This window comes from Bos indicus x Bos taurus, chromosome 19, assembly GCF_003369695.1.
Source record: "Bos indicus x Bos taurus breed Angus x Brahman F1 hybrid chromosome 19, Bos_hybrid_MaternalHap_v2.0, whole genome shotgun sequence".
In the NCBI taxonomy this organism is placed as follows: Eukaryota; Metazoa; Chordata; class Mammalia; order Artiodactyla; family Bovidae; genus Bos; species Bos indicus x Bos taurus.
This window is the reverse complement of record NC_040094.1, coordinates 43,117,975-43,139,877: the sequence shown is the minus strand read 5'-3', so window position 1 is coordinate 43,139,877 and position 21,903 is coordinate 43,117,975. Positions and strand designations below refer to the sequence as shown.

General features: G+C 46.1%; 2 protein-coding genes across 2 annotated transcripts; one reads left to right on the top strand and one right to left on the bottom strand.

Annotated features, from left to right (window-relative positions):
• Positions 1–51: 51 nt before the first annotated feature.
• KLHL10 (kelch like family member 10) lies at positions 52–12,539 on the bottom strand. Its single transcript, XM_027516849.1, has 5 exons — positions 12,334–12,539; positions 3,107–3,596; positions 1,096–1,713; positions 674–823; positions 52–464 (listed from the first exon to the last, which is right to left on the bottom strand). The coding sequence occupies exons 1-5, from the start codon at positions 12,525–12,527 to the stop codon at positions 90–92; spliced, it is 1,827 nt and encodes a 608-aa protein (XP_027372650.1). The 5' UTR covers positions 12,528–12,539; the 3' UTR covers positions 52–89.
• Positions 12,540–13,450: 911 nt separating this feature from the next.
• NT5C3B (5'-nucleotidase, cytosolic IIIB) lies at positions 13,451–21,604 on the top strand. The gene is made up of 9 exons (XM_027516832.1): positions 13,451–13,545; positions 13,770–13,868; positions 14,472–14,541; positions 14,628–14,674; positions 17,070–17,155; positions 17,671–17,760; positions 18,787–18,949; positions 20,062–20,262; positions 21,076–21,604. Exons 1-9 carry the CDS (start codon positions 13,534–13,536, stop codon positions 21,208–21,210), a joined length of 903 nt encoding a protein of 300 aa, XP_027372633.1. The 5' UTR covers positions 13,451–13,533; the 3' UTR covers positions 21,211–21,604.
• The last annotated feature ends 299 nt before the right edge of the window (positions 21,605–21,903 follow it).

Genomic DNA, 21,903 nt, shown 5'->3' with positions numbered 1-21,903 from the left:
AGTACTCTTACAAGTTTAAACACTGCATTTATTTAAAAAAAGAATTAATTCTTATTGCTTAGACTTTTTATTAGCTAATATGAAGAGGCTTATACAGGTAGGGTACTTGTCGAGGCAGAGTACTTTACTTCATCTCGCAGTGCTAGTCCTGTGAAGTTGTCCCGTCTAGCTGCATATTCCCCAACGTTGGCCAGCCCTGGTACCACACAGCAGCTCAGAGCACTGCGGTATATACTCATGTCATGAGCATCATACCACTCGTCAGTCTTCTCATCATAGCACTCAACATTAAAGGTGGTGGTAAAGCCATTAAAACCACCCACCACAAACAAGAGGTCGTCTACCACCTCGATGCCAAAATTGCTACGAGGATTAAACATAGTTGGGATTGTGCGCCAGGTGTTAGCCACTGGGCTGTAGGCTTCTGCACTCCTAAGTCGATTAGCTCCGTCAAAGCCGCCTACCTGTGGACAGCAGAGGAAACACAACTGGCTGTTAACCGTCGCTTCTGTGCACTGAGGATCCCCTCCTTGCCGGGGACCCGTGATTTCATACCTCCCTCTTCCACTATCTTCCGTGGATAAGAAGCTTTCAGATACTTCCCACTGGTAGTGTAAACCTATTTGCTAATAGAAAACCTAGGCTATCAATTTGTTGTAGGAAAGAAACTCACCGCATATACGTGTTCTCCATAAGCAATTACACCTATCCCACTCCTCCTGCTTCTCATGGGTGCTATGACTGTCCACTGATTACTCTCAGCGTTGTACACTTCTGCTGTAAACAGGCATTCGTTCCCGTTAAACCCACCACATATGTAGACCTGTGTGAAGAGAGTTCCAGGATGAGTAAAATTACTTCTGGGGAGTAGAAGGAAAGATGGTGGCTGGGGGCTGAGGACACTTCAGATGCCAGTCTGCAGTCTGAGTTTTTTCCACATGTGCACACATTGCTTTTTAATAGGTAAAAGATGGTTACAAAGGGCCACTTAGTCACTGGATGAAGGGGTTAGTATTGCAAGGTGAATACCGCCACTTCTGTTTTCCATCCACCTCAAAAAACAAAGCATTACTTGCGCCTTCCCCGGGGTCTCACCTTTCCGTAGAGTGTTGTGGCACTCGCATCACTCCTCTGCTCATGCATGGGGGCAATGAGTGTCCACTGGTTGGTCTCTGGCTCATAACGTTCAGCAGTGTTGAGACGCACATAGCCGTCAAAGCCTCCCATGGCGTAAATAAAATTGCTGAGGACTGTCACACTGACGTAGCAACGCCTCGAGTGCATTGGGGCCACCTGATGCCAGGTTTTCTTGACTGGGTCAAAACGCTTAACACTATTGAAATAGTCCACACTATCGAACCCCCCAATGATATAAACATAGCCTTTCAAATAGGCTGCCCCATGGTAGGCACGAGGACTCTCTTCCTCACAAGTGACATTCACCCATCTGTCTGCCCGAGCATCATATGCCTCAATGGCATTGGTGGGGCTCCCACCACTCCAGCCACCAATTGCAAATAGGATGGCATAGGGCAAGCGGGGCCTGGTGAGCGGGTTGGTGAAATCAGAATTAGAAGGTCCATTCATATTTAGGTCATACATGGCCTTCAGGGCATTAATGATGACTGGCTTGCATTCCTCACTGTCTTTGACATAGTCATTCATTTTAACATTGTTCATGAAATATTCAGCATGCATTAGGGCCAGGCGAACCTAAGAAGGAAATACAGAAAGTCATTCAGATGAGGTGAGGTGTCTGAAAAACCCATGTCCTTAAGCCCACAACTTCACAGCCTCCACTGAATGCACTAGGGTCATGTTTTATTTTTGTAACTTACATTTGGATGCTGAGAATGAGTGAGAAAGAAGCCACCTCAAGTGGTCACAGGGCTAGTCCATTCCTTGGCCCCTGGACAGGACTTTTAGACCAGAAAAAGCTGTGGTCCTTGTTCAGTGATTGGATATCTATGTCTCTCTATATAAAGTAACATGAATTAGCACCAGATGGTTACAATTGAGTGCAATGCTCATTACCTGGTTTCTAGTCTAACTCCTGTTTTGGTTGGGGAAACTCACAGAAGGAAAGAGGTGAAAGGAAGACCTTTTAGAATTCTTTTGAAGACCTGCTTTCTCCTTCCCCCACTATCAGAATTTTGGTCAAAGAGAAAATAATTGGGGCAGAAGGAACTAGCCATGCCAGGGGCGAAGAAAGCTTTAAAATTCCAGAGAATGGCAGGGGATGCCTTCTACATATGTACATCTATAAGTGACTGCGTGCTAAATCATTTCAGTCGTGTCCAACTCTTTGTGACCCTATGGACCGGAGCCCAGCAGGCTCCTCTGTCCGTGGATTGTCCAGGCAAGAATATTGGAGTGGGTTGCCATGCCCTCATCCAAGGGATCTTCCCAACCCAGGGATCAAACCCAAGTCTCTTACATCTCCTGCATTGGCAGGCAGGTTCTTTACCACTAGTGCCACCTGAGAAGTCCACATATATAAGTGTATATTTATATATATGTTATATATAAGTATATATATAAATATAACGACAACTCTGGCATCTGTCAAACGTCTGAGTGTAGTCCTTGGGACAATCCCTCTGGGATTAATGAATCAAAAGTGAGCAATTAAGGGAATTCCCTGGTAGTCCAGTAGTTAGGACTCCAAGTGAACCTCCATGCTAGGGGCATGGCTTTGATCCCTGGGCACGGAACTGACTCAGTTGGTAAAGAATCCACCTGCAATGCAGGAGACCCCCGTTTGATTCCTGGGTCGGGAAGATCTGCTGAAGGGACAGGCTACCCACTCCAGTGTTCTTGGGCTTCCCTTGTGGCTCAGCTAGTAAAGAATCCGCCTGCAATGTGAGAGACCTGGAGTTGATCCCTGGGTTGGGAAGATCCCCTGGAGAAGGGAATGGCTACCCACTCCAGTATTCTGGCCTGGAGAATTCCACGAACTGTATAGTCCATGGGGTCGCAAAGAGTCAGACACGACTGAGCGACTTTCACTTCACTTCGTGGAACTAAGATCCCACAAGTCACATGGCTCAGCCAGAAAAAAAAGAGTGAACAATTAAAGCATCCCACAAAAAAATAACTAAATGACCTTGGGAAGCAAAACTGAAATATGCTGCTTCCTATTTTGGGGGTCATGAGAAATCCATTTTAAAATGGCCTCAAATACAGCATCTTCTTGTTTGACGTTGAGCTCATCTTTCTCAATGATATCCTTAAGTTCAGTGACTGAGAGCTCTAAAAACTCTGCTGAGACTTTGACCATCTCCTCAAAGTTGTGCAGTATGAACATGTAGGCTTTCTGCCTCAGCTCAGGGCAGTAGTAGTAGTCCGTGAACTTGCAGATGCCGATACAGTTATCCAAGCACAGCTCCGACTTGAGGAACTCACAGCAACCCCTGACAATACCCATGATGTTAAACTGGTCTGCAGCAGCCAAGAGTTTCTCCACATTATCCGGTGTGATGGGGACCGTCCGGGTGTATGCGTATTCGATAATCAGCTTCATCATGTCAGGGGAAATGCCAGGGATGTTGTATACTTTCTTTTCAGTGTTGTTCCAGCCACTTGTAAACAAAGCTCTGGAAGAGAGACAAAAACTAGCAGTCACTGAAATATTTCTCTCTGGTCTGCCATGTTTTCCCCCCCCCCACCCCCACCCTTTTCTTGTGGAGAGTTTGGACATTTTCCAAATAGCACACAATATATTGGAAATACATCGGTGTGAGGTAAGAGGGAGGAGAGTAGGCTTTATATAGTGGGCAAAAGAACCTTTCCAAGATCTTTGGTCACTTTTATTCCTATTTTCATGATCAGTAGCCCTTTTCCCCATTTTAGGGATGGAGAAATTGAGATCTACAGCTGGTAGTATGACCCAGGTCTTTTCTGTCTCAGCCCATTGTCCATCAAACTCTACCCCAATTAAAGAAATTAAACTTGAGCAAATACACTTTTAAAACAAGTATTATTCATATCCAGAATCTGATCACTTCGCACCACTCCTGTTGCTACCTTCTTAGTCTGAGCCACTGCCATCTGTTTCCTCGATTATTGCGAATAAACCCCCTAACTCAGCAGTCCTCAACCTTTTTGGCACCATGCACCAGTTTTGTGGAAAACAATTTTTCCATGCACTGGGAGGTAGGGATGGTTTCAGGATGATTCTCATAAGGGGCCTGCAACCTAGATCCCTCGCATGCATAGTTCACAGTAGGATTCCTGCTCCTGTGAGAATCTAATGCTGCCACTTATCTCACAGGAGGTGGAGCTCAGGCAGTCGTGAGAGTGATGGGCACAGGCTGTAAATACAAGCTTCACCTGCCCGCCACTCACCTGCTGTGCAGCCTGGTTCCTAATAGGCCGGTATCAGTCTGTGACCTGGAGGTTGGGGACCCCTGCCCTAACTGATCTCTCTGCTTCTGCCCTTGACATCTCCAGAGTTTACAGTCTTATCCCAGCCCCCAGAGTGATCCTTATGAGTTTATGCTCTTCTTCCACTCAGAAACTTCCACTGGCTTCCCTTGTTATTTACAGAGTAAAATATGAAATCCTTAACAGGGACTACAAAAGACCCCTGAGATCTGGACCATGAATACCTCTCTAATCATATTTCCTCTCGCCTTCCTTCTCACCTTATTCCAGCCCTGCTGGCCTTGCTTTCCTTGAATACACCAGAGATGCTTCCATCTTGGGTCCTTTGCACTTTGCTTTCTACTTGGCCTGGAAGGCTCCCCGCCACCCCCCTGCCCCAGACTTCCATATCTTCTAAGACTTCACCCCCTGGAAGTCTTTCCTCAAATGTCACTTTGTCAGCAAAATGGTAATCCTATTTAAAATAACCACTCCCTATCTTCTTTTTCCCTAGCAATTATGATCAGATATATATTTTATTAAATGCCTATTACCCCTATTCAAAGGTAAACTTAATGAGAACAGGAATATTTATGTGTTGTTTTTTTTTCCAGTACCTGTCACAAAATAGGCACTCAATAAGAAATTATTGAATGAATAAATGACCACTATTCCACAATTATTTATTGGGTCCTTTCTAAATAGCTAGGTACTTTTCTAGGTGTTGCAGAAGTCCCTGCCCTAATATATTTTTGCATCCTTTTTCTAGGAAGTTTAAGGAAATATGGGCTCAGAGATCAAATTCTCTATCAAAGAAGTCTGCAAACCTATAGCCTCTGGGCCAAATTCAACCTAACTCCTCTATTTTTGTCCTGCCCAAGAGTTAAGAATTTTTTTACATTTTTAAATTGGGAAAAATATTGTGACACCTGGAAATTATAATAAATTCAAAATTTGATAATAAAATAATTTTATTGGAACACAGCCATGTCCTTTCAGTTAGAATTGTCCATGGCTATTTTCCAGTTCTCCTTGATCTCTTCTGCTTCTACTAGGTCTCTACTATCCTTTATTGTGCCCATCTTTGGGTGAAATGTTCCCTTGGTATTTCCAATTTTCCTAAAGAGATCTCTAGTCTTTCCCCTTCTGTTGTTTTCCTCTATATCTTTGCATTGTTCATTGAAGAAGGCCTTCTTGTCTCTCCTTGCTATTCTGAAACTCTGCGTTTAGTTGGATGTACCTTTCCCTTCCTCTCTTGCTTTTTCACTTCTCTTCTTTCTGCAGCTATTTGTGAAGGCTCCTCCGGTAACCACTTTGCCTTCTTGCTTTTCTTTGGGATGGTTTTGTTTGCTGCCTCCTGTACAATATTACATACCTCTGTCCACACTTCTTCAGGCACGCTGTTTACTAGATCTAATCCCTTGAATCTATTCATCACCTCCAATGGTATTCATAGGGGATTTGATTCAAGTCGTACCTGGCTGGCCTAGTGGTTTTCCCCGCTTTCTTTAGTTTAAGCCTGAATTTTGTTATGAGAAGCTGATAGTCTGAGCGACAGTCAGTTCCAAGTCTTGTTTTTGCTGACTGTATATAGCTTCTCTGTCTTTGACTGCAAAGAGTGTAATCAATTTGATTTCGGTATTGACCATATGATGATGTCCATGTGTAAAGTCGTCTCTTGTGTTGTTGAAAAAGGGTATTTGCTATGACCAGTGCATTCTCTTGGCAGAATTCTGTTAGCCTTTGCCCTGCTTCATTTTGTATTCCAAGGTCAGACTTGCCTGTTACTTGCCTGTTAGGTTTTCTTGAATTCCTACTTTTGCATTCCAATCCCCAGTGATGAATAGAACATCTGTTTTTGGTGTTAGTTCTAGGAGGTCTTCTATGTCTTCACAGAAGTGATCAACTTCAGCTTCTTTGGCATCGGTGGTTGGGGCGTGGACTTGAATTACTGTGATGTTGGAATGGTTTGCCTTGGAAATGAACCGAGATCATTCTGTCATTTTTGATGTAACATCCAAGTACTGCATTTCACACTCTTCTGTTGACTATGAGGGCCACTCCATTTATTCTATTGGATTCTTGCCTGCAGTACTAGATATAATGGTCCAACCAAATTAAATGACTACTGATGGAAGTAAAGTCTGATGCTGTAAAGAACAATATTGCATAGGAACCTGCAATGTTAAGTCCATGAATCAAGATAAATTAGAAGTGGTCAAACAGGAGATGGCAAGAGTGAACACTGACATTTTAGGAATCGGTAAACTAAAATGGACTGGAATGGATGAATTTAATTTAGATGACCATTATATCTACTTTTGTGGGCAAGAATCCCTTAGGATAAATAGAGTAGCCCTCATAGTCAACAAAAGAGTCTGAAATGCAGTACTTGGGTGCAGTCTCAAAAATTACAGAATGATCTCTGTTCGTTTTCAAGGCAAACCATTCATTATCACAGTAATTCAAGTCTATGCCCCAACAACTAATGCTGAAGAAGGTAAAGTTGAGTGGTTCTATGAATAGCTACAAGACCTTCTAGAACTAATGCCAAAAAAAGATGTCCTTTTCATCATACGGGACTGGAATGCAAAAGTAGCAAGTAAAGAGATACCTGGAGTAACAGGAAAATTTGGCCTTGGAGTACAGAATGAAGCAGGGCAAAGGCTAACAGAGTTTTGCCAAAAGAATGCACTGGTCATAGCAAACACCCTCTTCCAACAATACCAGAGAAGACTCTGCACATGAACATCACTAGTTGGTCAATATCAAAATAAGATTGATTATATTCTTTGCAGCCAAAGATGGAGAAGCTCTATACAATCAGCATAAACAAGACTGGGAGCTGACTGTGGCTCAGATCATGAACACCTTATTGCAAAATTCAGACTTAAATTGAAGAAAGTAGGGAAAACCACTGAGCCATTCATATGTGACCTAAATCAAATCCCTTATGATTATACAGTGGAAGTGACAAGTAGATTCAAGGGATTAGATCTGATAGACAGAGTACCTGAAGAACTATGGACGGAGGTTGGTGACATTGTACAGGAGGCAGTGATCAAGACCATCTCCAAGAAAAAGAAATGCAAAATGGTTGCCTGAGGAGGCCTTACAAATAGATTAAAGAAGAAGAGAAGTGAAAGGCAAAGGAGAAAAGGAAATATATACCCATTTGAATGCAGAGTTCCAAAGAATAACAAGGAGAGATAAGAAAACCTTCAGTGATCAATGCCAAGAAATAGAGGAAAACAATAGAATGGGAAGGACTAGAGATCTCTTCAAGAAAATTAGAGATGCCAAGGGAACATTTCATGCAAAGGTGGGCACAATAAAGGACAGAAATGGTATGGACCTAACAGCAGAAGTTATTAAGAAAAGGTGGCAAGTATACACAGAAGAACTATACAAAAAAGATCTTAATGACCCAGATAACCATGATGGTGTGATCACTCACCTAGAGCCAGACATCCTGGAATGTGAAGTCAAGTCGGCCTTAGGAAGCATCACTATGAACAAAGCTAGTGGAGGTGATGGAATTCCAGTTGAGCTATTTCAAATCCTAAAAGATGATGCTGTGAAAGTGCTGCACTCAATATGCCAGCAAATTTGGAAAACTCAGCAGTGGCCACAGGACTGGAAAAAGTCAATTTTTATTCCAATCCCCAAGAAAGGCAATGCCATAATGTTCAGACTACTGCACAATTGCAGTCATCTCACATGCTAGCAAAGTAATGCTCAAAGTTCTCCAAGCCAGGCTTCAACAGTATGTGAACTGAGAACTTCCAGATGTTCAAGCTGGGTTTAGAAAAGGCAGAAGAACCAGAGATCAAATTGCCAATATGTTGGATCATCAAAAAAGCAAGAGAGTTCCAGAAAAGCATCTACTTCTGCTTTATTGACTACGCCAAAGCCTTTGACTGTGTGGATCACAACAAACTGGAAAATTCTTCAAAAGATGGGAATACCAGACCACCTTACCTGCCTCCTAAGAAATCTGTATGCAGGTCAAAAAGCAACAGTTAGAACTGGACACGGAACAATGGACTGGTTCCATATTGGTAAACGAGTACGTCAAGGATACCCTGCTCATTTAACTTATATGCAAAGTACATCATGTGAAATGCTGGGCTGGATGAAGCACAAGCTGGAATCAAGATTGCCAGGAGAAATATCAATAACCTCAGATACGTGGATGACACCACCCTTATAGCAGAAAGCAAAGAAGAACTAAAGAGCCTCTTGATGAAGGTGAAAGAGGAGAGTGAAAAACCTGGCTTAAAACTCAACATTCAAAAAACTAAGATCATGGCATCTGGTCCCACCACTTCATGGCAAATAGATGGGGAAACAGTGGAAACAGTGACAGACTTTATTTTTTTGGGCACCAAAATCACTGCAAATGGTGACTGCAGCCATGAAATTAAAAGATGTTTGCTCTTTGGAAGAAAAGCTATGACCACCTAGCTGCTGCTGCTAAGTCGCTTCAGTTGTATCCGACTCTGAAAGCATATTAAAAAGCAGAGACATTACTTTGCCAACAAAGGTCCGTCTATTCAAAGCTATGGTTTTTCCAGTAGTCATGTATGGATGTGAGAATTGGACTATAAAGAAAGCTGAGCGCCAAAGAATTGATGCCTTTGAACTGTGGTATTGGAGAAGACTCCTGAGAGTGCCTTGGTCAGCAAGGAAATCAAACCAGTCGATCCTAAAGGAAGTCCTGAATATTCATTGGAAGGACTGATGCTGAAGCTGAAACTCCAATACTTTGGCCACCTGATGCAAAGAACTGATTTATTGGAAAAGACCCTGATACTGGGAAAGACTGAAGGCAGGAGGAGAAGGGGACGACAGAGGATGAGATGGTTGGATGGCATCACCAACTTGATGGACATGAGTTTGAGCAAGCTCTGGGAGTTGGTGATAGACAGGGAAGCCTGGCATGTTAAAGTCTGTGGGGTCACAAAGAGTTGGACACGACTGAGCGACTGAACTGAACTGAAATTAAATTTGCCCATTTCTGTATATTTTAGTCCACTGATTCCTAAAATATTAATGTTTATTCTTACCATCTCCTGCTTGACCATGTCCAGTTTACCTTGATTTATGGACCTAACATTCCAGGTTCCTATGCTACTGTTCTTTGCAGCGCTAGATTTTACTTTCATCACCAAACACATCCATAACTGAGCGTCATTTCCACTTTGGCCCAGCTGCTTCATTCTTTCTGGGGCTATTAGTAGTTGTCTTTCACTCTTCCCAGTAGCATATTGGACACCTTCCAACCTGGGGACTCATCTTTCAGTGTCATATCTTTTTGTCTTTTTATACATTTCATGGGGCTCTCATGGCAAGTATACTGGGGTGGTTTGCCATTCCCTTGTTTAGTCAGAACTCTCCACTGTGACCCGTCCATCTCGGGTGGCCCTACATGGCATGGCTCAGAGCTTCATTGAGTTATGCAAGTCCCTTTACCACAGAAAGGTATCCAGAGTCAGACCTTCTGGAGTGTGAAGTCAAGTGGGCCTTAGAAAGCACTGCTGTCAGTAAAGCTAGTGGGACTTCCCTGGTGGTCCAGAGGTTAAGAATCTGCTTGCCAATGCAGGAGACACAGGTTCAATCACTGGTCCGGGAAGATTCCACATATCGCAGAGTAATTAAGCCTGTGTGCCATAGCTACGGAGCCTGAGCTTTGCAATGAGCAGCTTGTAAACTGCAACTAGAGAGTAGCCCCCACTCTCCACAACTAGAGAAAGCCCACGCGCAGCAATGAAAACCCAGCAAAGTCAAAAGTAAAAATATAAATTATTAAAAATAAATAAATAGAGCTAGTCAATGTGATGGAATTCCAGTAGAGCTATTTAAAAATCCTAAAAGATGATGCTATCAAAGTGCTGCACTCAATACGTCAGCAAATCTGGAAAACCCACTAATGGCCACAGCACTGGAAAAGGTCAATCCTCATCCCAATTCCCAAGAAGGGCAGTACTAAAGAATGTTCAAACCACCAGACAATTGCACTCATCTCTCATGTTAGTAAGGTTATGCTCAAAATCCTGCATGCTAGATTTCAGCATTACGTGAACCGAGAACTTTCAGATGTCCAAGTTAGGTTTAGAAAAGGCAGAGGAACCAGAAATCAAATTGCCAACATTCATTGGATCACAGAGAAAGCAAGGGAATTCCAGAAAAACATCTACCTCTGTTTTATCGACCACACTAAAGCCTTTGACTGTGTGGATCATAACAAACTGTGGAAAACTCTCAAAGAGATGGGGATATCAGACCATCTTACCTGTCTCCTGAGAAACCTGTATGTGGGTCAAGAAGCAACAGTTAGAACCCTGTGTGGAATAACTGACTGGTTCAGGATTGAGGAAGGAATATGATAAAGCTGTTTGCTGTCACCCTGTTAATTTAACTTACATGCTGAGCACTTCTTGAGAAATGTCAGGCTGGATGAGTTACAAGCTGGAATCAAGATTGGCAGGAGAAACATCAACAACCTCAGATATGTGGATGATAACACTCTAATAGCAGAAAGTGAAGAGGAACTAAAGAACCTCTTGATGAGGGTAAAGGAGGAGAGTAAAAAAAGCCAGCTTAAAACTAAATATTAAAAAAACTAAGATTATGGCATCCAGCCCCATCACTTCATGGCAAATAGAAGGGAAAATGGTGGAAGCAGTGACAGATTTCCTCTTCTTGGGTTCTAAAATCACTGTGGATGGTGACTGCAGCCATGAAATCAGAAGACAATTGCTTCTTGGCAGGAAAGCTGTGACAAACTTAGTGTGTTGAAAAGCAAAGACATTGCTTTGCCAACAAAGGTCTGTATAGTCACGGCTATGGTCTTTCCAGTAATCATGTATGGTGGTGAGAGCTGGACCATAAAGAAGGCAGAGCACCGAAGAATTGTTGTGTTCGAACAGTGGTGCTGGAGAAGACTCTTGAGAGCCCCTTGGACAGCAAGTCAATCTTAAAGGAAATCAACCCTGAATATTCATTGGAAGGACTGATGCTGAAGCTGAAGCTCCAATATGTTGGTCACCTGATGCAAAGAGCTGACTCATTGGAAAAGACCCTGATGCTGGGAAAGATTGAGGGCAGAAGGAGAAGAGGGCATCAGAGGATGAGATGGCTGTATGACATCACTGATACCATGCACATGAACTTGGGTATACTCTGGGTGATGGTGAGGGACAGGGAGGCCTGGCGTGCTGCAATCCATGGGGTCATGAAGAGTCAGACACAACTGGGCGACTGAACAACAACAAAACATGGCTGCTATTGCACTGAAAGCAGAGTGGAGTAGTTGTGACAAAGACTGTGTGGCCTGCAAAAGTCCACTTAAAATATGCGCTATTCGACCTTTTTGTATACCTTGCTCTAAGTTTACATGAATGAGAATTTTTAGGTGGGACACACTTACCATATCTTCATTGGAACTGAGTACTCAAATATTTTCAGCTCATAAGCAAGATAGCTCTTTACCTTCCTGATTACAACACTTTCGGCTCAAACTTCCTTTTATTTCTGATAAATATTTCCCGGGTTCTTTCCCTTCACCCCCCTTCCCACCCTCTCTATCCTTGTTAATTTATCACCCTGCCTGAAACAGTCTCAGGGGCTTAAGGGGTAGCTGAGGTGGCATTGTTACCTAGGTTTAAGTAGGAAATCCAGTACAGGTGTCCAACTATCCCAAAGGTTGGTGTGGGTGCAAATCAAAGAAAAAAAAAGCACCAGACCCACCAACAGCTGGTTGAAGTTCAGTTGAAAACCAGAGAGGCTCCGGCCCTGATTGGGCCTCTTCAGAGGCCCGTCTACAAAGAAGCCAGTCTACAGAAGCCCAGGGCTTTGACAGGATCCCTAAACTTAAGATCATGGGGTGGGAAACATGAAATGAACCAAAATGTCTCAGAATGAGCCCAGTTCCCCCTTTGGCTTAGTTCAGCAACCCTGTTATACCTAAAGTAGGAACTGCAGCTACAGAGGATGTTCTTGTGGGCATTGAACTCAAAGCCATTGACCTTGATGACCACGTCGCAGAGCTTGCCCTCTAGCCTAAGCTCGTTGAAGATCTCACAGGTCATCGCACTCATCTTCCTCTCCATGTGAGGCTGGTGGAACCGTGTGGAGGCCGCCGCGCTCTCCATCTCCATGGCACCCTGGGATCAGCGGAGAGAGGCTGCTCTCCTAGGGTGTCGGGGAGGATTGTGGGGGGGCCCCTTTAGCCAGCTGTCGCTCCTTTTCCCTACTACATCTTTCATATAGGGCCCATCAGGCAGTCCAGGTTCCAGAATCCTGGGGCCGCAGTGAGGTCACTCTCAGGATTGTGTTCTCAGGTTCTGGAACTCTCTCCTGTCCCTGTCCTTCTTCCTTCTCCCCTGCCCCAAGGCACCACTCAGGTTGGAGACCACCCCACACCTTCCGCAACCAGAAGACCAGGGCCCCGTGACCACCAGCACCACCATATCAGAGTTCTGTTTCACTCTAACTCCTGTGGCCTACTTCAGGTGTTCAGTTGGGCATCTCTGTAACATCCATCTACCTTCTTCTACAGCCCAGCACTTGACTCCCACACAGAGTTCTGGGAAGCTAAGTCAGAGAAGGCAGAAGGAAGAAGTAAAGCTGATGGATGAGCTTTCATTCTGGTCCACCTGTCCAGGGCCTTCCTGCCCTCTGGACGTGAGTCATCCATCTTCTATGATGAGCGAGTCCAGAGAGGGAAGCACCTTCCAGCTGTTCAACAGAACTCACTTATGTCTCCTTCACATCCCTTCCCTTCCTGCAGCCTTTTGATCATGCAAACTGTAAGCCTGGAAATGACCACCCTGGTCAGGGTTTTTGCTCTACAAGGAATGGCACCCACGTACCCTCTGCCTCTTGGGACCCTCCCCGTCCTCAACACAGGGCTCTCAAGCAGGGTCTGCACGCGCACAGCGCCGCGCGGCCCTCCAGAGGCCGCCTGCCTCTCCAGACCCTGCACCGAACCCACCACCTCTGGGCTCGAAGTCGGCACCCCAACCCCACCCCGCCCCCGGATCCCCACCCCGCCCCCGGATCCGCCCCCCGCCCCCGGATCCGCCCAGGTCGGAAGCGGCGCCTGCGCAGTGCAGGCGCGGGGGCGGTCGTTGTGTCCACGCCGCCGACCGGCCCGCGAGCGCAATGGCGGAGGAGGTGAGGTGGGAGCAGGAGACCGGCGTGGGGCTGACCCCGAACCCCCGGGCGCTCCGCGACCCCCAGCAGGCCGTCTGGGCCCCGCCGCGCCAGTGCGGCCCGTAGACGCCCAGGCCTTGCCAGAGCCCCTTGCTCGCCCCCTGCGCCCCCGGCCCGGCTTCGCGGGGCTCCCTTTGGTCCCTGCGCGGTGCTGGAATCAGCGGTTCTCTCGGGTCTCGGGACAGGTGAGCACCCTGATGAAGGCCACGGTCCTGATGCGGCAGCCCGGACGGGTGCAGGAGATCGTGGGCGCCCTCCGCAAGGGCGGGGAAGACCGCTTACAGGTATCGCGGGGGGCACGGTCGGGGCCGCTGGGCGGGATGCGGGTGGCTGGGGAGGTGGCCTGCCCTGGGCGCCTTACCGCGTTGCTGCAGACACGTGCAGGTAAGCCTTCAGCCTTTAGAAATAGCCAGGGACTTGAGGGCAAGCCTGTTTTGCCTTGGAGGAGAGCCCACCTGTCCGAAAACCTAGATTTCAATGTTCTCAAATTTCTTTAGACAGAAAGCACCCCACACCAGGCCTCCGGGTCTTGTTGTCCCTACTAGCTGAGGTTGGTGGGCTCCCGAAGAAGGTGCAGATGTGGAGATGAGCCAGAAGGAGGAGGCATCTTAAGAGAAGCCAGGGCATTGAGATGGGTGCTATTGAAAGGGTAGAAGAGGTCCTGATTTTGCAGTCCCCATCCCCACCCTCCACGAAACTGGGTGTTCTCTGAGTTGGCACAGGTACTAACTAGAATTAGTTCTTCCTTCCCTCTCCAGTTGTTCCTAACTCCCCCAGGGCTGTGCCAGCAGGCTGGGCATAGAGCTGTTTGGCTTTCCGTATTCATATTGATGCAGGGCTACACCGGAAGGTGCCTGTCTAGGCATCATCTCTCTTTTGCATTTCAGGTCATTTCTGATTTTGACATGACCTTGAGCAGGTTTGCATATAATGGAATACGATGCCCTTCTTCTTACAGTAAGTCACACACAAGCTTGCTTTATTGGACTTGACAGGATGATGGCTTCTAAGGCACAAGTAAAAGGAGTTCTGTGTTTTTGCAGACATTCTGGATAACAGCAAGATCATCAGTGAGGAGTGCCGGAAAGAGGTGGGTTACTCCCTTCTTTGCTCAGAAATGGCTGGCATATACGGCATCCAGTGGTTCTTGGTTAGGACCAAAGATTCCAGGGTTGAGACCATAGAAGGTTAATTTTTTAAAAAAATTGTTGTTGTGCTCAGGTGGACCTAGTCTTTTTTTATGTGTGTGTGTGTGTGTGGCTTGTGGAATCGTAGAGGTCCCTGACCAGGGATTGAACAGGACCCTTGGCAATGAAAGGGAGGAGTTTTAACCACTGGGCCACCAGGGAATTCCCAGGTGGACTTAGTCTTATACACTGAGATAGCTTTTCCTTATTGGCCAAGACATGTGATAATGGATGGTTGGAATATGCTTACTGCTAGCTATGGAACTTCCAGGAGATGTTTTACTGCCTCCATTTAACAGATGGGGAAACAGAGACTTGGAGAGGTTTGAACAACTTAACTCAAAGTCACATAGCAAGATGCAGAGCTTGGTTTTCCCATACATCTGATTCTGTTCCCAAACTCTTTTTAACTGTATTATGCTGTTTCCTTGATAGTCTAAATTTTCTTGGTGCATTAGCAGTTACCAAGAAAGACTTCTGAATTAATGTCTGTGTATGAAACTCCCCATTTCCACAAGATGCATACAGATAATATAAGGTGATCCCTGTAGCCTTGGAGTTCATTTTACTTTGTTCCACGTTCTTCCCATCAATGTCCTCTGTGCCGGAGCAGAGCTGTGCTAACTGCTCGTTTCTTTGCTGAGCTCTTTCTTGTAAGTAACTGTATCATTTAGTTCCACTTGATTATGAAGTTCACCCAGTTGTGTACTAAGCAGTGCGTTGGCCGGCCATGGTTGGTCAGCTCTTCCAGTACTCTGCATGATTACTGGTTATTAGGATGGGCAGTGAGCTATAGATAGCCTTTCTATTTCTACACCTGTGTCTCTGGAGATGCCATGTGTAGCTTAAGGCAGAGTCTGGCTCTACCACTGATCACCTTTGGGAAGTCACTCTTTTCGGTCCCTCATGTCCCCGATCATAGCAACTTCAGAGAGCTTCATTCACAAATAAAAGGTTTGGGTGCCCTCTCTAGGATAAAGAAGCTAGAGAAAACTAGGATTTCTGGTGTGGATGTTTTTCTGAAGAAATTCATAAGGCAAAATTTATGTAAAGAAATTTTTTTATTTTTAAAAATTATATTCTGTTGAGTTCTGTTTTACTTTCAGAAGAATGTTCTCACATTCAAATAATTAAGAATCTTTAATACATTTTAGGGGCTTCCTGTCTTTGAATTTAACCCTCTTTTGGACTGATGGTCGGGGACTCCATTTGATCTCATAATATTCCGAGACCATGCATGTATTAAAATTATAATTCTTCACTCTGTCCATTCCTGTTTTTATTGGGCACTGTTACTGACTGAACCATGCGACACATGATCCCTGAAGCAGCCTCCCTAAAGTCTGGAGGGTCCAGGCATGTGGAAGGTGACCTTAGCCAGAGGAGGCACATGGAGATGCTCCCGGTGAGGTTGTCCACCTGACGTTGGCAGTGCAATGGTTATCCCTGAACATACTACAGTATTCTAGCTCCACTAGAGCGTGTTTTTTTACCAGATCTATCTAAATTGCCCGGCTTTTAAAGATTTAAGTGCAACTCGTAGTACTTAAATCTTTAAAAGCAGGGCAGTTGGGCTTCCCTAGTGGCTCAGACAGTTAAGAATCTGCCTGCAGTGCAGGAGACCCGAGTTCGATCCCTGGGTCAGGAAGATGACCCTGGAGAAGGGAATGCCTACCCACTCCTGCATTCTTGCCTGGAGAATTCTGTGGACAGAGGAGTCTGGCAGGCTACGGTCCGTGGAGTCACCAAGAGTTGAACACGACTGAGCAACTACCACTACGACTACTACTACACTTGCAAAAGAAACAATCTTTGTGAAAGCAGTAGTTTGATGTGTTTGTTTTCTTTCTTTTTCTGACATAGCATTAAAATGAGTCCCAAACCACTAAAATGAAATGTGTTTTTATCCATGTGCTCCCCTGCCCCTAAGTTATCTTGCCTACTACCTAAGAAAGCATACCACGTTTTAGGAGATACAGCATTAACTCAGTTCTTACTGATTAAGTGCTGATGCCTGGGCTAATTTATAATAACAACAATGGCAACAAAATTCTAGATGTACCTCATTACAAAGCCTCTTTGTGTTGTTGATGCCTAGATCTCAGTCTTTGGGGCAGGGGGGTGGGGGTGGGGCTGGAATACAGAAGGATGACCAGCTCTGAAGCTCCTGTGACTCCCTTATATGAATTGCATCTTCTGGGTGACTGGTGATTTTTTTTCTCATGTGGGACTGTAGGACTCTGCTGGGGAAAACTTGATGTAGACTGATGACTTTTCTCTTCATTTTGGATGTCACAGCTCAAAGCGCTTTTTCACCATTATTACCCAATTGAGATTGACCCACACCGGACCATCAAAGAGAAGTTACCTCACATGGTAGAATGGTAAGTGCCAGTAGTGGTGAATGATGGCTTGGTCTGGCTTTGAAATCAGATGCAGGCTCCTTTACCTTACTGAATGCTCAACCGAATGCCACATTCCCAGCTATTAGAACAGATTGTCCAGACACAGACAGGTCACTCATGGCTGCTGCTGGATGAAGTAGGGGGCTCACTGAGAATCCTTGGAGTAAACTAGAAGCCCTTTAGTTTGGGGGATAAGCCCCTTGGTGCTTTGGGGTAATAACCCACCTCAGAAAAACCAGTATCACTGGACAGAGCCCCAGAGAAAGGGTTCAGAAGAACTTTGGCATCAGCAGCAACTCACCCAGCTGTGGTCTGCAGTGTTGCTGTCTCACCCCCCTCCTTTAGGGACAACCAGGGTCCCGCAGGAAGTGGCTCTGAGGAAAAGGATGAGGCCTCCACTGCCAGCACTTCCAAAGGGGATTCAGGCCTGCGATGGGAAAGGGCATTTTACTTAGTGGTTTGAGTTTAGGGTTTTGTGGGGTGTCTCTCTCCAGGTGGACCAAAGCACATGACCTCCTGTGTCAACAGAAGATTCAGAAGTTTCAGATAGCCCAGGTGGTAAGAGAGTCCAATGCAATGCTCAGGTGAGCTGCCTGCTCCGGAAAATGCTTCTGCCAGACTGGAATGGGTTTGCTCACAAAGCGAGGCTGGAAGGGAGTTGAAGAGGAGTCGCTGGAAGAGTCAGAAGGGACCTAGCACCATGAGTAGCTGCATGAGGAAAAGGTCTTGCTTTTCCTCTCTGGACTCAGCCAGAGAATTTTCTATGCTTGGGTGTGTCCGAGGACACACACTGCTGGTAACGGATGTGGTGAAGATGCTCCATCTTCTAGAACAAACAGTGTCTTGGTAATTTTTCCCAGTGGTAAAAAGACTTATGGGATCCCCATGGTAACTGGTGTTCTTTATCCAGACACGGGAGTTGGCCGGCCTGGGACCCTTGATCATCGGTGTCCTTCAGAGCTCAGCTCTCTCTGCTGGAGCGTTCTTTATCAGAGGAGGGATGGGGGCACGTATAGGAAAGAGTCAGCACGGGTGCCTTCCCTCAAGAATTGTGCGTGGGGAGGTTGGGGGTGCTCTCCACTGAAGCCACCCTAGGAGAGCCACCTGGTTGTATTTTGCTCAGTCAAAATCATCTAGAAACAAACAAACAAGCAAATGTGTTTATATGATTTATGTGAAGTTCAGGGACAGGAAAAGCAAATCAATGGTGATGTGAAGTCAAAATGGGGATGGTGCCATCAACTGGGAAGGGACATGAGGGAACCTTGACCTGGTAGGTATCACATGTATGTATACATGTTATAAATATTAATTGAGCTGAACACTTAATGATTAGTGCACTTTAATGATTTATTCTATGTATTTTATACCTCAATTTAAAATATTTTAGAGGGACTTAACTGGTAGTCCAGTGGTTAAGACTCCAAGCTCTCCATGCAGGAGCACAGGTTCAATCCCTAGTCAGGGAACTAAGATCTCGCATACAGAGCAGTGCAGCCCAAGGAAAAAAAAAAAAAGTTTAAAGAAAATTTTTACAGATGTAACCCAAATAGAAAATAAAGGGCAGTAGCAGAGGCGATGCAGTTTCAGAACCATTCATCTGGTTTCAGGGATGGATACAAGACATTCTTCAACACCCTTTCGCAGAACAACATTCCCCTTTTCATCTTTTCTGCGGGCATTGGGGATGTCCTGGAAGAAATGATCCGGCAGAGGAAGGTGTTCCACCCCAACATCCACATCATGTCTAACTACATGGAGTTTGATGAAGATGTGAGCTGCATCTCATTAGGGCTGGGGCTGGAAGAAGGATGGGGACTGCCAGCCAGTGTGCTTCACCCTGAATGTTAACTGGGATTGGGGGCAGGAGGAGGGAGGGGAAGGCATGCTGGCTTCATTGCCCTTGACAGCTATTTATTTATTAACGCGGCTAGAGACAGTTGCTTTTGAAAGACCCATTCTTGCATGTCTGGCTGACAGTGGTCTGTCTGCGGGGAAGACCTAGTTTAGGGCTCAGCCAGGCCCTGTGTCACTGTCATGGGTCATGTGCCATCCTAGGTACTCAGGCGCTTGGACTTGGACTTGTTTTGCTTGAGCCAGAGGTGGCTCCACTGACTCACCCATATTCTGACTTCTTCCCCTTAAGACCAAGGCTGGAATGTTCATCCCTTTGACTTGTGGTTAGGGTGCAGCCCACAGCTGAGGTTAGTACACATGTAGCCTGGGCAATGCTTGTATCCCAGCTTCTTGCTTCCCCCAGAGCAGGTGATCTACAATATCTGATGGCCTCTGTTAGTTTAAACCAGGGGCTGGAAACATTTTTTTGGAATTCCCTGGTTGTCCTGTGCTTCCACTTCTGAGGCCTGGATTCAGTCACCAGTTGGGGAACTAAGATCTCCTAAGCTATGTGGCATGGCCAAAAAGAACCCAACCAAACAAAAAATCCTTTTCCTATAAAAGAACAGATGGTAAATATCTTCCTAGGATCATTCACAACTACCCTGTCACACAAAAAAGCAGCCTTTGAGAAGATGTAAACAAATGGGCCTATAAATTAAGTTCCAGTAGACCTTGGAGAAGGAAATGCAACCTACTCCAACATTCTTGCCTAGAGAATTCCATGGACAGAGGAGCCTGGCGGGCTATAGTCCATAGGATCACACAGTCAGATGCGACTGAACAACTAACACACACAGAACTTAATTTACAAAAATAGTCCAAATCTGGCCCACGAGCCTTAGCTTGCTGACCCTAGTTTGGACCGCAGTGAAGTGTTGGCATTATCTGTGGCTTTCAGGATTCTGTTTCTTCCATGGCAGACTGGAAAACCGGCCCTCAATAGGTCCCTGTAGCCCTTCTGTGTGTCTCTCGTCTTGACTACTTAGGGCTTCCTAAACGGATTCAAGGGCCAGCTCATCCATACCTACAACAAGAACAGCTCTGTGTTCGAGAACTCCAATTACTTCCAGCAGCTTCAGGGCAAAACCAACATCCTCCTGCTGGGAGACTCCATGGGGGACCTCACAATGGCTGATGGGGTTCCTGGCGTGGAGAACATTCTCAAGATTGGCTTCCTAAATGACAAGGTAGGTATGAGACCCGGGCTCTTCATGGCTGGCTCCTTCATTCCTGTTATGGGATACACACTGTGTGAAGTATTAGAGGCACAGAGGTCAGACACAAGCCATAGTCTCCTAGGAAACAAGAGGTACCCAGTGGTCAGAGCTGTGTGCACAGCACAGGGCATGATCTGGAGGTCAGAGCACATCATCAGAGCTCACACTTACTGAGTGCTCACTTTGTGCCAGGAACATAAGACCAGCTAATCTGTATAGTCATACTTGGAGGTGTAGTGACTGTTTTACCTTTTTATAAGTGTGGAAACTGAGGCAGGGGGATTAAGTAACTTGCCCAAGGTGACATAGTTTAGAAAGTGGTTGGGCTGATCACCAGTCCTCCTAAATCTTACCTATAAGGGCATGATTGAGATGGGGGATGTTGGTATTCAAGATGTGGGTTTATAGTTTAGAGAAGGAAGACGTAGAAACAGACAAGGTGTTAGTGGATGAAACCAGGGTCGTAGAGGGGCACAGTATGGCATCAGACTCAGCCAGCAGGTGTGGAAGGCTTTTGAAAATTCAGTTCTCATAGGTTAGAGGTAACATCTGGTTTTTTGTCTCTTAATCCTTGTGACCTTCCTTTTGACGCTGACCCAGGGGTTAATTGTGGCAGCCTGCACCCACGGCCATGTGTGTCTCCAAAGGACAGGGCCGGGTAACCCTGAACTCCTTTTGGGGAGTCGTGGCTTGAAGGCCCTCCTCCCCTGCCCCTGGTGCGCAACAGCGGTTTGGGCAGAGGGCAGGGCGCTGGGGGACTCTCGCTCTCTGCTCCCCGGACAGGTGGAGGAGCGGCGGGAGCGCTACATGGACTCATATGACATCGTGCTGGAGAGGGACGAGACGCTGGATGTGGTCAATGGGCTGCTGCAGCACATCCTGCAGCAGGGTGACTGGACAGAGATGCAGGGCTCCTGAGCGCAGGCGGGGCCTGCCGGCTGCAATGAGGAGGGGCCTTCCCGGAAGGCCGCTCTGCTCTGAGCTCTGCTCCTCCTGTGCGTGCAGAGTCCTCCAGAGAACATTCCAGGCTGCCGGAGCTGCTGGTCACACCCCTCCCTCCTCCTCTCCCCGGCTCCTTGGTTTTGTGTTCTCCTTGGTTTTGTGTTCTCCAGCGTTTCGAGGGAGCCCTGCCAGAAGGGAGGACAGTGAAAGCTGTTCCAGGTGAACTGCGGACCTACGCGGTGTTAGCAGTTTAGGAATCAGCTGGTCCAGGGAATCTTTTTTTCCAGAATTTTTTACCATAGGAAGCTGTTCTTCAAACAAGTCAAAGTCTAATATGTGAAACAGATCAAAAATAAAAAAAGGAAAAACAGCTGATCTGATTTGGGGGTCTGGGGTGGAGCAGAGCCTGTACCTCTTGGCTCCAAGATGCTGGAATCTCCAAGACCATGGAACACAGTTTGAAAACCACTGAATTGGCCCAGGACACCCTCTGAGCACAGCTAGCACAGCCAGGTGTGTCTGGGGGGGCCGGGGGAGGGGCGCAGGCAGGGTTGGGAGGATATGTTTCTGACCTAAAATGGTTTGACTTGATTCTCATGCAGCAGTTAAACTTGAGATTCTGTGGGGTCAGCTGCATCTGGCCGGCACTGTAGAACCCTGTCTTTATGG

Excerpts from the sequence above, each read along its gene's own strand:
- NT5C3B (XM_027516832.1), top strand. Across the intron at positions 13,869-14,471 it reads GCGGGGAAGACCGCTTACAG|GTCATTTCTGATTTTGACAT; the intron begins GTATCGCGGGGG and ends TTTGCATTTCAG. Across the intron at positions 14,675-17,069 it reads GTGAGGAGTGCCGGAAAGAG|CTCAAAGCGCTTTTTCACCA; the intron begins GTGGGTTACTCC and ends TGGATGTCACAG.
- KLHL10 (XM_027516849.1), bottom strand. The coding sequence starts at position 12,527 with ATGGAGATGGAGAGCGCGGCGGCCTCCACACGGTTCCACCAGCCTCAC. Across the intron at positions 3,597-12,333 it reads AGCTGCAGTTCCTACTTTAG|AGCTTTGTTTACAAGTGGCT; the intron begins GTATAACAGGGT and ends TCTCTCTTCCAG. Across the intron at positions 465-673 it reads ATGGAGAACACGTATATGCG|GTAGGCGGCTTTGACGGAGC; the intron begins GTGAGTTTCTTT and ends TGCTGTCCACAG.